Source organism: Oreochromis niloticus, linkage group LG3, assembly GCF_001858045.2.
Source record: "Oreochromis niloticus isolate F11D_XX linkage group LG3, O_niloticus_UMD_NMBU, whole genome shotgun sequence".
NCBI lineage: Eukaryota > Metazoa > Chordata > Actinopteri > Cichliformes > Cichlidae > Oreochromis > Oreochromis niloticus.
This window is the reverse complement of record NC_031967.2, coordinates 83640559-83654417: the sequence shown is the minus strand read 5'-3', so window position 1 is coordinate 83654417 and position 13859 is coordinate 83640559. Positions and strand designations below refer to the sequence as shown.

Here is a 13859-nt window from a genome sequence, read left to right as displayed (position 1 = left end):
GACTTACTTCCTGATAGTTCAGCTGCTTCCTGGAAAGGAAGGCCTTCACCTGCGCGCAAACCGATTTTCACAATAAAGCACTCTGTAACTAAAGTAACGTCACACTGACAGTTTGTGACTTTTTAACTTTGTGCTGACAGAATTAAAGTAACTTGGTGTCACTTCTTCTTTCCCGTTTCTCTAAGCAGATTCAGCTTTGACTGAAATAATCATACTGGTAATTATCAGCCGTTGTATTAAAGGATTTATCGGTTTATTCTAAAATCAACAGGAATTTGGTGCCGGTCAAAGAATTTCCTTTTAATAGTTGACATTCAAAGCGTTAAATGGATTTACCAACTTGTTACCTGGGATGGTTTTAGAGGCCTGGACAGTCGCCCCGATGGACTCTTACTTTGAAAGGATGGTGTCACCTGTAAGAGCCATTTACACTAAAACTCATTAATACTCACATTCATTCATGTTTCACAAAGCGTTCAAAAGGAAACAATTTAACTGCAGGAGATTTTATTAAAGTCATTTAGCAGACTCAAAAATAATAATAAACATAATCAGATTGTATTGGTGCACGGGTGTGGGGTGTGACTCATGGGTGTGTTAGGTGATAAATGTGGTTGCACTCACCTGTTCCCGCACTTGATGTTGATAAACAGAAGGTAGGTGAGCATGAGTTAAAACCTGTTAACCACAGCTTGAGCGCAGCTTAAATCATTTTGAAGCGTTTTGACTTAACTTGATGTTTATGTTTATGTTGATTAATGTTTTTCTTTCATTTTTGATCTACTGCAGAATATTTTTATAAAATCCCAGGCCAGGAAAATCACCTTCATGTTTTTCTGTGTTTTATCCTCAGCTACTTTGACACTAAGACATCTGCTGTGATGCTTACACCTTTGATAAAGTCTCGCAAGTGTCAGCTTTATTTTTATAGATTCAAAAATATGGAAATGTACTGATGCATGATGTGAATTATAATATTTCTGACTGTATGAGGCATTTCCCCAATTCGAATTGATTCTAGAAATCAGAGCCCTAACAGTTTACACATCATACAAAACTCTGTCCTGATAGTTTCGACTTTCTCTGAGACAATATTCGAGATAAATAACCACGAAAACAATTTATTTTTCAGTTTAGAGGTTGACACATCACATCATTATAATCACAGAGCCTGTTTCACTTGAATCCACTTGATGGCGCAGTAGAGCAAATGAATCATCACAAGCATCGAACATGAGTCGACCAGTGATGGAAAACTTCAGTTCATCACGAGGCTTCATCTCACATCACTAGGTGAAGTAGGGACGGGTATCGTTTAGATTTATCCAATACCAGTGCCAAACCAGTACTTTTGAAACTGTGGCGGTGCTTAAACGGTCCTTGAACCGGTGCTTAAAGAATGGAGAACACAAACTTTGTCTAAAAGCCTCTCATGTTAGCTGTTTGTTTGTTTGTTTGATTTTGTGTAAAATGATAACAATGTTTCTCTAACAGGAGGACACTCTTACACTCAACTCAGCACAGGGACACTGAGGAACAGGGGACCTGAACCAAACCAGGATAAAGAGTTTCAGTGAATGTGGTGTTGAAGGTGTGGAGGTGGATCAGAGTGTCAGAGGAGACTCTGTAGAAGGACAGAGTGCCAGCAGGACAGTCCACATACACTGCTACTCTGTTAGAGACAGAGGAGGAGGAGGAGATGGATGTATCCCACTTATTGTGCCAGACAGAATGAGGGCCATCATCAGAGCAGCACAGACTCCAGGACAGATCATGTGTCCAAACATACCATATGGGGAATAGAAACTAGCAAGCGTAGCAAACATACCTGATTTTGATAATTGACTCTCTTGTTCCTTCTAATGCTTCTGTAATCACTGATATATCAACCCTTCCTCTCCACTCACCTCCCAGTAACAGCGACCAGTCAGACCATTTCTACACAGTAACTGGCAGAAATAATCAAATCTGTCTGGATGATCAGGATATGACTGAATGTCGTCCACATGTGTCACCTTCCTGTTGTTGTCAGACAGTTGGAGTTTTTTGTGTACCGTGTTTGTGTCGATTGTGAGTTGACAGGAATCTTGGAGAGAACAAACACAATCCAGCTGCAGTTATTGATCCATCATCTGTTCATTGATTGACACTTTGATGATGACTCCTGACATCAGAGATGTGAATGAGTGATGTGACAGTTTGAAGATGGTTGAATGTGTGCTGCTTTATTTTTATGAATCACATTAAAACACACTTACACTTCCTCAGACCTGGTCTCAACCATCGGACTCCAGCAGGCTCCAACCTGAAAGGAGGAAGGTGGTCAGACCAGCACAGTCTCTTTCAGCATGCACATATGGCTCTCATACAAAAATACAATTCAGCCCATACGTGGATCAAACTGCTGATGATTTGGGCTGATCCTGGATCTGTCAGCACATCACTGAATTGAGCGAAATATGACTGATTCAAACTGTGACCTTCATTGTCTTTATATTCTTCTTCTATTTAGCTGGAAATGACACCTGTGCCTTCGTAACTTGAATTTTTTGTTGAATGTAATCGTAAGTCGGGGTTCCACTGTACACTGGTCCCTTAATAGTTTCAACATGAAATATTGAAAAATCAAATATATGGTCCACTGATTGTGTGACAGATGCAGACATTTCTCTGTGTGCATGTGGTGAAATCTGCTGTTAAATCAGAACATGAAAAGGTTATAGGTGCATTAAAACCCATGAAAACAACGCTGCACTCACTCAGAGAGCAGCAAAGGCAAGGGTGCGAAACGCAAGTATGGAAGCCAAGGGATTGTCACATGATTCGGAAGGCATTATGGGCATTCTAGGCTCAGTCAATCAGAGCCAGTGGATTTCGTTACTCGGGCATTTTGCCGGAACACAAGCAGAAACATTGCCGTCCAGTGCCTTTGTAATTCTATTTTAGTTTTCAGATCGGACATCTTTTCTTCAGAGGTTTGACAGATTTCAGACATTGTGTTAACTGATATGGATTGCTTAATTTGATGTGTCAAAATTTTTCTGGCTCTTTCCCCATGCTCATAGAACTTTTGCTTGATTTGAAAAATAAACGCTAAATGGACAGATTTGTTTAGTAATAATTTTCTCTTATAGAGGTCTGTCACGTGTTGGATTTTCTACATATAAGCAATCAATTTCTTTTATACTGTTGGCTAGGTTATCTGTGAAGGTTCTCAGTCATCGTAGTATAAGGAATTTGGAAAGAAAAGTTATGTTGCTGGCTGATTGTGACCCCCCGTTTTCACACCTTGGCTCATGTGATTAGGTAGAGGATCATCAGGGGGTCCTTTTGTCCCTCTTTGGAGGGTTATTCCAACTGTGTTTAAATCTGGGACTCTCCGCCATTTTACCATAGAATTGAAGAAGCTTCTCGGATGAGAGGTGAAAGATCTTCAAGCAACTTAAAGAAGTCCAGACGCTTTTCTTCCAAGCTGCTTGACTGTTGGCTAGATTGTTCATTTGTTGTAAGTATTTCTTTTTTTAAAAGGTTGCATATGAAATTATCTGGCCTCGAAGATAGCTTTAAGGCCTCCCACATAAGAGTCATTTTCATTCCTTGGGTTTGATTTGTCTCTAAGAAATAGAGTATTTGCTCAGAGACCATTGTTTTTGGTCAAGTTAGGATGTTAAAGGTATAAATAATCCGGTTAAATGCACAAGGGTATTTATTCATTTAAAATCATTGTTGTATATAACAATAATAATAATAATAATAATAATGGATTGGATTTATATAGCGCTTTTCAAGGCACCCAAACGCTTATATCTGCAGGAAACGCACCTCTGATCAAGTGAACAAATTAAACTTTAGTATTTAGCATAAAAATTTGAGGATAGATCACGTGGTGTTGCTATTCTAATTAGGAAGGGCATATCCATTTATTCCACTATCAACTGTAGCGGATACCAGAGGGAGACATATTATTATACAGGGCAGTTTGTATAGGAAACAAGTAACTCTTTCAAATGTATACGGACCAAACTGGGATAACCTAAATTTTATAGTACTTTTTTAAAGAACCTCCCAAATTTAACAGAGTCCCATTTGATTTTGGGTGGTGACTTTAACTGTGTGCTTAATCCTCAACTTGACAGATCAAATGCAAAAGCTGACAGCAACATTTCAAGAGTGGGCAATGTTCTGCAATTCTTTTTGCAATCTTACACTTTTTTGACCTCTGGAGGAATAAAAATCCTACATCTAAACAATTCTCATTCTTCTCACCAGTACACTGGTCATACTCACGGATAGATTTTTTTTGTTGTAGATAATAGAATTCTTCCCAAGGTTTAGATTGTCCATACAACTCTATCTCAGTCCATAGTCCAGTTCAATTAGATGTTAATTTTTATAAATGCCCCAGTCAAAAACCCACCTGGCAGCTTGATCCTTTACTCCTAACTAATGACTCATTCCTCAGCTTAAAAAAAAAAAAAAAAAGGTTGTTGTCAGATTCGAGGTGTTACCTCCTTTGCACAGTATCACCTTAAAGCACTTGTTGGAGGCTGCTGAGTTTGCATCTTTTGCTGTGAAGTATAGCCAGACTTTTGACCGCTTCGCCTTGTGCATTTTTAATCTACTATCCTTGCAATGGTAAAATTATTGGCCAGAATCCTGACATCTCAGGAAGAAAAGGCACCAAAATAAAGCAATAAATAAAGCAATAAAATAATATAGAACTATAATATATAACAATAAAATAAAGAGGTGCACTGCTTTTTGGTCTGATTTTTGACATACACCAATTTTTATGTACCGCAAGAAAAATAAAAATAAATATAATCCAAATTTTCAAAAGTACAGCATGTAATAAAGTGTCATGATCCTGGGGCTTTTGACCCAGCGTTTTGAGATTTAGTTTACATTCCTGTTATGTTTAAGCCCTTTAGGTTTTCTATGTTAATTTTTTTTTTATCATGCCTAGGTTGTTATAGTTCTTTGTTATTAGATTCCCCTTTTGTCTTCCAACCCCTGTTAAGTCTCCCTTGCCCTTCATGTGGTTCATGTCTGTCTTACGTTGTCAAGTTCAGGTTGTCATGTCTGTGTCTCATGTTTCCTGTTTTATTTTGAAGAGGTCTTGCGTTTCTATGTTCACTGTATTTACTTTTACTCTTTCCCTGCGAGTTCATTATGTTCATGTTGGTTGTGCTGTTTTGATCTTTATAGTTATTATTTCCCTACACTGTAAAATGTAATTCTAGCTGTTTGTTATTTCAACATATTATTCTATATCAGTTTGACGATAGATGACTGAAGTTGTTGTTATAACATAGAATTACAAGTTAAAAACGTCCCAATTACACCAAAAAAAGCTAACTTGAAAACTCATGTCCAGCTAAATCAGAAACTTATGTGAACTTGACAATGTGGGTAAGTTGAGCACAGCAGGATTCAAAACTGCCTCACGTGACTGCTACCGAGGTGCATCATGGGGAATTGGCGGTTAACGACATGCTCACTTTACTTGGACGTTTTCTAATCGTCTTCTTTGGAATATGCTTTCAAGGTGAGTAATATTGGTTATAACTATAAGGAAAGAGAGCTACAAAAGTTGGAACATGTTTTGAATTTATGGCATGATGTGTGTTTTTCTCTTTTACCGAAATGTTTGCTTTAGCTAATGTAACTTTAGCCGACAAGGTCCAGCTTGTGTGTCATGACCAAACTTGACCTAATAAACTGACATATGGCCTTTTTATGGGTTTAATGTGGCGCTGACCAAATCACAAGTATTGTGCCGCTAGCTTTAAGGTTGTGCACTCAACCACTGTTGCGATATTAGCAAGCTAACTCAGCTAATTAATAAAGCTTATTTCATATTGTCTCTGTACTTGTAAATTTCTTTCAAGTTCACAGACTGTTGTATTTTGGTGGAAGTTCATTTTGGCAATATTTCCAATAACTGGCTGGGTTCAAAAAGAACTTTTTGGCAGGACTCGGATGCTTGTTGTCATCTGTTTACCCCTATGTAATCACTTAAGTTGTTATTAACTGCTGCATGCTAAGCTGCAAGAGTGCACTGAGGACTGAGACAAAATATGGTCTACAAACCAGCATTATATTAGTTTTTATCAGATAGTCCTCCAGTGTGTTTATTTTTTGCTTTAATTCTATTGTGCAGTTATTTGTTACCCTGAAATGCTTTATGCTTAACAACAGCTCACTATTTTGACTTATTTTTGAACTCTTGTGATCAGTATGACTAGATTGTGTGAGTTTCCATACTAAAAGAGCTGTAGTGATAAAATAATTGGCATCAGAGACACTGATTTTTGGCATGGTATACTGCAGAAGTTTTTTTTTTTTTTTTGCATAATTTACCTTTTAATTAAACTGCATTCTCTGTATTGTAACAAAACTAACATTGTTTATATGTCAGAAAATTAGCAAACATGAATAAATGGCGAAAACAATATAATTATAACATATATTTTTATTTTACTTATTTTAGGTCTGTGAAGCCAAACTTGATGCTGGGGATTTATTTTTGTCAGTGGAGTCAAATGGTAAGTTACAATTTGTGCATTTTGTCATACTGGAAACACCTCAGATTATATTGTAATTTAATAGCTCTGTAGAACAAATGATATAAAGATTGTAGTGTCAGGGTACTTCTTAAGAAGTAATATGGCACTATTGATGATCACATGCAGGTGGCATAAACTAAATATTCAGACGTGTTACCAACAAATGATTCATTAACAAAAGCAATGGAGCAGACTGTTTAGGTTCTTGTGGTTGTAATAACATCCATAACTGCAAGTTTGTCATTAATTTATTTTCACAGGTCTAGATGATCACTTCTGACTTTGTCATTTAAATGAGGTGGACTTGCAAACTTTGCGCTCTTTTGGGTAAATTGCGCTCCACTACATATACACAGAATGTGCACAGTATTTCAGATCTAAAAAGGGAGTATGTAATGGACTCGCTGGCTTTAATGTAAAAAGCCTGTTGTGTAACTTGCAGTTGGACTAAAACAGTATTGCTCATCAAGGTAAACATCTGAGGAATAAGGAAATTGTTACTTGTCCTTTTACTCAGTGTTCTTTTAATCGCACATTTACTAAAGTTTTACATCACATAAGTCATTTTCACAATCATTCTACTTTAAAAGATTTCAAGACAGAGCTTATTGTTCTCTGAACTTCCTTGTTTGCTGAACGGCAGGTAAAGTGCATCTTTTGTTTGTTTGCTTTTGTGTGTTTGTGTTTTCTCTAATGGGCCTCAGATGACCATTTGCTTAAATTTGGGTCTCAAAGAATCTTTTTTTTATTCTGCCTGTACTCCCCACCCCTCTTCTTCTATTGCTCAGGTTGAAGCAGAATTTGCCCGTCTTACATCTGTTAACCTGAAAGGGTTCCTTTTTTGCTGTGCTTGACCATTATGGAGAGGTTCGTGGAGCTGTACAAAATCAAGAGCGGCATAGGAGGGCTGACTAGGCTCATAAGATGCTTCGGTGATGATGTAAGTGTTCAACTGCGAAATCTAATCCTTTGTTTAAGTTTTAGGTTATCCAGTTCAACTGATGAACTCATTGAAAGAAAGCTGATAAGTAAAGTCTGTCATCATATTTCACAACTGGACATTTAGTGTGGTACCTTTTACAGAATTTATGTATATTGGTGGTAGGTTGGATATCATATTCTACTTGAATGTCCTGATAAGCCTGATTCAAAATCTCCAATGATAATCATATATTGATGGAATTATGTATCAAAAAGCTGTGAATTTGGAGCTGTCTACATGCTTCATAAACACTGTTTAAAAAGTGTTTTTGTTTTCTTTTTGACTTCTTTGACCAGAGCCCTACACAAAGGAAGAGGACAGAGGACCTCATTTTCTAAAGGAAGATCCCTCACACACTTTCAAGACTGTGAAGGTTAGCATTGTTTCTTTTAGTAAATTTAATAATGACAGCACCACAGTGTAGCTGCAGTTTGCACATTTCATGTATTCTCAGCCAGATTTGGTTTAGAGCACAGCCAATATTTAGCATAAGTAGATTTAAATTCACACACTGGTGATGGCAAGCTACATTGTAGCCACAGCCACCCTGGGGCGCACTGACAGAGGCGAGGCTGCCGGACACTGGCACCACCGGGCCCTCTGACCACCACCAGTAGGCAACGGGTGAAGTGTCTTGCCCAAGGACACAACGACTGAAACTGTCGGAGCCGGGGCTCGAACCGGCAACCTTCCAATTATAAGACGAACTGTCAACTCTTGAGTCACGATTCAGTCATCCACCCATGTGTGTGAATGACTGAATGTGTAAAGCGCTTTGGAGTCCTTAGGGGACTAGTAAAGCGCTATACAAATACAGGCCATTTACCATTTAAATTGAAAATTTTGTTTGAATTCTGCAATTGAAGACATGCTCAGTTATTTATGAACATGGTCTTTGTTTAAAGCAAGAAATGGATTTGTAACATGGGGGTGCATATCTCATTCTGAAAAACTTTAACAACTAATAAGTGTTACCCAAAGCCAATCACCATCATCCAAAGCATCAGTATGGCTCTTCTTTGGAAAGACATGAATTCTTAAGCACAAAGAATATTGTGTAATTGTAATTGTGTAATTTTTTTTTATTTTTTTTTTTGTCTTTGAACCCTTTTATAGCCGACAGGTATTGAAGACACGTTTTCTAAGAGGATGAAAGTTGGCATTGCGTTGGTGAAAGAAGAAGACATCATCGATGTGTTGGTCGTCCTTGAGGCGGCAGTAATCCTGTCTAATCTGAGGGATGTCTCAAGTGCCATTTCCATGCTGATGGGCCTTCTTTTTGCCCTCAACATAGACTATCCAAAGGAACTTAAGGACATCTTTGAAGTCATTCAGAACATCCTAATGAACATTGGTGGAAGGCAGTGCATCTCACTAGTGCATGGTCTAAGAAACAGACTCTTGCAGAAAGCCATGCAGAACTGTAATTGTATGCTCCTTAGTGTTAAGAACAGTTTTTATTTTACTGTTTGTTTTTTTATTCTTGCAAGTTCTCATTCTCACTTTTGTATGTCACTAAATGACTACACTTTACATTCCAGATTAGACAATTACTCATTTGTTCATGGTTTAAGAAACTTATGTGAACAACAATATAATGCTGGACTTTGCAGATGCTTATCTCATGCAAGTCAGTAGTTTTTCCTTTGTTTTGCAATTGAGCAGACTCAAACTGATGTTTCTGAAATATTCATATTATCAAATGTTTCAGAAGCATGCACTCATTTTCAGAGATATTGGTTCTGTGGAATTTGTTGCAATTGTAAACGAAGACAAATACAAGAGTTTGATGTCTTAGTTGTTATAAACTGATCTTTACTGTCACTTATCAAAGGTTTTGTACTATTTTAATATTTCAAGTTTTATGCTAACAGGTGTGACTGAGCACAATGAAGTTTAAAAATTTTGTAAATGTAAAGAATAACTTTTCTAAAATAGCAAGTGTCCTGTTGATACATTACATTAATGCAGACTTTATGTTGTTACTTCACAAGAATCACTACTGCTCCTAGAGTATTGGTCAGAATTTAATCTTCACCCAAACTGGGCTCAAGACCAAGTTCAAATTTATTGTTTCACAGGGAGCAGCCTTTGAGTTTTGATGGATTGTGAGCCTGATGAGCTACGTCACTGATTTTTCTGTTTCTCAGATGACTAAGATGGCACAATAAATGGTGAATGTTGGGTGCTCATGAGTAATTGTCTTGTCATGTTCTTAAAACAAACTTTCTGTATGAAATGATCAGATAGACTTTAATGGAATCTGTGGGGGGGGTTTTTTTCTGTAAACAACAGAAAATTAATTTAAAAGAATGTAGATATTTAAACCTGAGATCTAAGATAAACCTAACAGGTAGTTTTGCTGAAATGGATGTTAGAAAGCTAAAAAAACAAAACTTAAGATGTTTAATACACATTTTTCTTTACATCCAGTCAATCAACTCTGATAATTAAAATGAAACTGATTTACAAGTTCACTCAGCTACCTTAAGGAGCTCAGTTAATTAATAAACTTAAATCAACTTAGCTAACAGATTATGTTAGTTAAGCTAAAATAGATTCCTAAGTTAAAAGAACTACTAAAGTATTTGAATTAACTAAAAAACCCAAGTCAACTGAACTAGGACAAGAGTTTAAACAATAGATTATTTTAATTTAGCTGAAAGGATTTTCCCAAGTAAAAATGACAATTAAAGGAGTTGAACTGACTAACAAATCTCAGTCAACTAAACTAAGATGAAAGTTCAGACAACATGTGATTTTTCATTAAGATAACAATTGGTTGTGTTATAAGAACAAACTCTATTTCTTGACTTAACTTAAAATTTTAAGGCAGCCCTTTACCTCATATTTTTAAGTTGAAACAACAAGTTATATTTTACAGTGTAGGTTTCAGTTATGGTTATCATAGGTTTAGTTCTTGAAATATAGCTTTACTGTGTTCCATGTTGTGTCTAGTGTGCCTTTCTGTACCATGTTTCAGGTTCCTATGTTCTGTCTCCCCAGTTGCTCTTAAGTTTACATGTCTAGCATTCAGTCAGTGTGTTTCCTGTTTTACTTTGAAGGTTCGTGTGTCATGCCAGTGTTTCTAGTTTTGTTTCCCTTGTCTCATCCAGCCTGATTACTCCCAGCTGTGCTCCCCTTCTATGTCTCATTCCCTTGTTATCCCTCAGTGTATTTAAGCCCCGTGTTTCTCTTTGTCAGTGTCGTAGTCTCCCTCATGGCTGTTTCCCTCTGTGTCAGTTTCCCTCTGTGTCAGTTTATCCATGTCCCAGTTTAGTTTTGTTATATTTTTTGTGCTATTCTGCAATAAAGCAGCTTTTTGAGTTTCATTCCTACGTGGTGAGTTTTGCGTTTGGGTCCTTCTCCTGCCTCCACACAGTCGAAACATGACAAAGTATGTCCAACAGTGTAATTTGAGTTCTAAGCATCCCAGAAAACTTATAGAAATACACCGGTAACTATTTAAACTACTTAAAAATAGTTACCGGTTTTAAAGGGTTTATCCAAATACATAATCTGAGAACAACCAACAGCAGCAATACCACCCAGTAACAATTCAAAAAGTCACCAATCCTGGCACGTACATACCGTCCAATCAGCTCATCTCTCACCAACCAAACACACTCTCAGCATCTGCACCTGTACTTTGCTCCAACCTGTCTCTTTTTTGCAGGTATCCCAGTGTATATACTGTCCTCTTTTCCTGTGCCTGTCTCTGTGTTTCCTCATTTCCTGCGAGTTTTGCATTTGGATCTATAAACCCTCTTTTTTGTCACATCCTGCCTATATGTCTTCCACCTTGGTTGTCTCTAAATTTGTTTATTTACTGGATTGTTTTTGTTCCGTTATTGCATAATGTGTGTTGGCTTTTCAAAGCAAATTGTGACCTTTGTATTTGAAAAGCACTAAAATACATAAATACAGTTACATTTCTGTGCATTTAATGGCAAGCAGCTTTTAAATGTAAAGAAAAGATCTCCCTGTAGTTGAGAGTTTGTACTACAGCATTTTCTTTTAATAAATCTAAGACAACAGTTTCCCCTACTTATAGTGGTTGTTTTATCTAGGATAAATATTAATTGTTGCTCTCTGTATAGAACGATTATTATAATCCACACTAAATATACCGAGATATCCACAAATATTTCCTGGAAAACTTCTCTCTGAAAACCTCTTACATTAGTATGCCTTATTGATTTGTTTATGTCACATCTGCAGGAAACAAACAGGAAGTGAGTGAAGGACAGAAATTTTTCCAGCTCTTCCTCCTCTATAAGACATTCTCTCTATACCTGAGAGTGTCCAGTCTCCAGCATGGATCCTTCAGTCCAGCCGACAGCAGCTTCATTCCTAAGGTCCCTGGATGATTGTAGCTCAGGTCCAGCTCTCTCAGATGGGAGGGGTTGGAGCTCAGAGCTGAGGCCAGAGAAGTACAGCCTTCCTTTGTGATCAGACAGCCTGACAGACTGCAGACACACAAAACAACAATCCAACTTTATTTATAAGTGACAATTCCCAACAGACAACAGCTGTTTAACAGTGTAAGGTAACAGCCTACAATATTAGAGAGAAAGCCCCAACTATCAGACTATTTACTCTGATCAGCATCACCATTTGGTGACGGTGGGAAGGAATAACTCCTATTGACACAAAGACCATCCCAGTCAAAACAGGCTCCAGGAAGACCATCTACCATGACTGGTTGCCAGGTGAGGGGAAAGAGAAGAGATGATCTCAGTGATACAAGAACAAAACACAAACTAAGAAGAAAGAAGAAAAAGTTGAAGGACATGCAGTAGTGGGACATAAAAGCATCAGGAGTGAAAAGAGAGGAGTGGAGAAGAAAGCAGAGCATCATGGGAGGTCAACCAACAGCCTGAGCATATAGCAGAATAACAAAGAGATGATTCAGAGAGACAAACCTCCACCTTTGGACAATTTAGAACGAGCAAGTATTCTAACACCTTTAAGTGCATGCCCACTGGATCTGACCCTACAAAAACACTTTTAGCCGTTACTCTTTGTGGTAAGAAAGGAAATAGAATGCAAATTAGCCATGTGACATGATGTAAAGAGCATGGTTGGTTGAGAGCTACAGAGTTGCTGTTGGCATGTCTTGCCTTCCAGCGCTGAGGAGACCTTTAACAGAATTATTTGTGCTGTACATCTAGCCTTGGCATGTTGTCATGTATTTTAGTAATACAGAAGGCAGAGTGACTGAACCTCTAATTAATCTGATGTAATAAAGTGCAGAATAAAACTAAAGAAAGGACTATGTCTTTTAAAATGTCCATTTGGGCACCCCTCTCCCCAACCCCCGCGCACGCACGCATGCATGGACAAACACATCCTCCAACCACACACACCCATGTTTTGCTCCTTTGTGGTTTATTTCACACCTCAAACATTTAGTAGACAATTAAACAAATACAAGTAATTGCATTGGCTCTGCGCCCCACCTAGGGGGTGGGCCCCACACTTTGGGAAGGTCTATTTTAGACAATGTTAAACTTAATCATCACATCGGTCTCCTCTGATGACCTGTTTGCTGCTGCCTGCCGCTGATAGGCAGTGGGGAGAGGGGACAATTGGGCAGTGCATTTATCGCAACTAATGTGTTTTTTGGATACAGTGAGCTTTCTCAGCGTTCAGAGATTGATGGCTCCATGTCAGAGCACTGGCTATGAATTTCAGACGGATCAGACCTTAACTTAACAAAAAATTATCAATACTTCTTTTCATCTTTTCTTATTACCCACAGCTACATCCACTTCTGCCAGGCCTAGGCTACTCACTAGGGCTGGGTATCATCACTGATTTCCACAATCCATTCGATTCAATTCAATTTTGCCTCAGACAGTCAGAAATAATATCATTCTGATCATTTATCAGTACTGACACTTGTGAGACTTTATAGGAGGTGTGAGCATCACAGCAGATGCCTTTGTGTCAAAGTAACTGAGGATAAAACACAGAACATGAAGGAGATTTTCCTGACTTGGCTTTTTATAGCAGAAAACCTTAAAAATATTCTGCAATTTAACGTAATTTTTAAAAAGTTTACATTTTGTCAGTATATTTTTGTCCGAGGTCACTTAAGTAAGAAAAACAAAAAGAAAAGAAAGAAAGAAAGTCACCGACAGCGCTGTAACCAATGGTAGACTGATGGGTAATAAGCGAATGAATAATGCAAAAATTAAGATCTGAGATGAGAAACTGTTCGTGAAATACACAGAGACAGAGAGCTGTGCATGAAGTATTTTCTTGTGGTGGAAGCAAAACAGCAAAATTAAGAGTAGATTAAT

The 13859-nt window shown here is 37.7% G+C and overlaps 1 protein-coding gene across 1 annotated transcript in view; it reads left to right on the top strand.

Annotated features, from left to right (window-relative positions):
- LOC112846036 (uncharacterized) overlaps positions 1-1533 on the top strand; it is an 11896-nt gene extending 10363 nt beyond the window's left edge. Inside the window, exon 7 of the mRNA XM_025905263.1 lies at positions 1495-1533. Coding sequence (XP_025761048.1) covers positions 1495-1533 — 39 coding nt within the window. The remainder of the gene's footprint in view (positions 1-1494) is intronic.
- The last annotated feature ends 12326 nt before the right edge of the window (positions 1534-13859 follow it).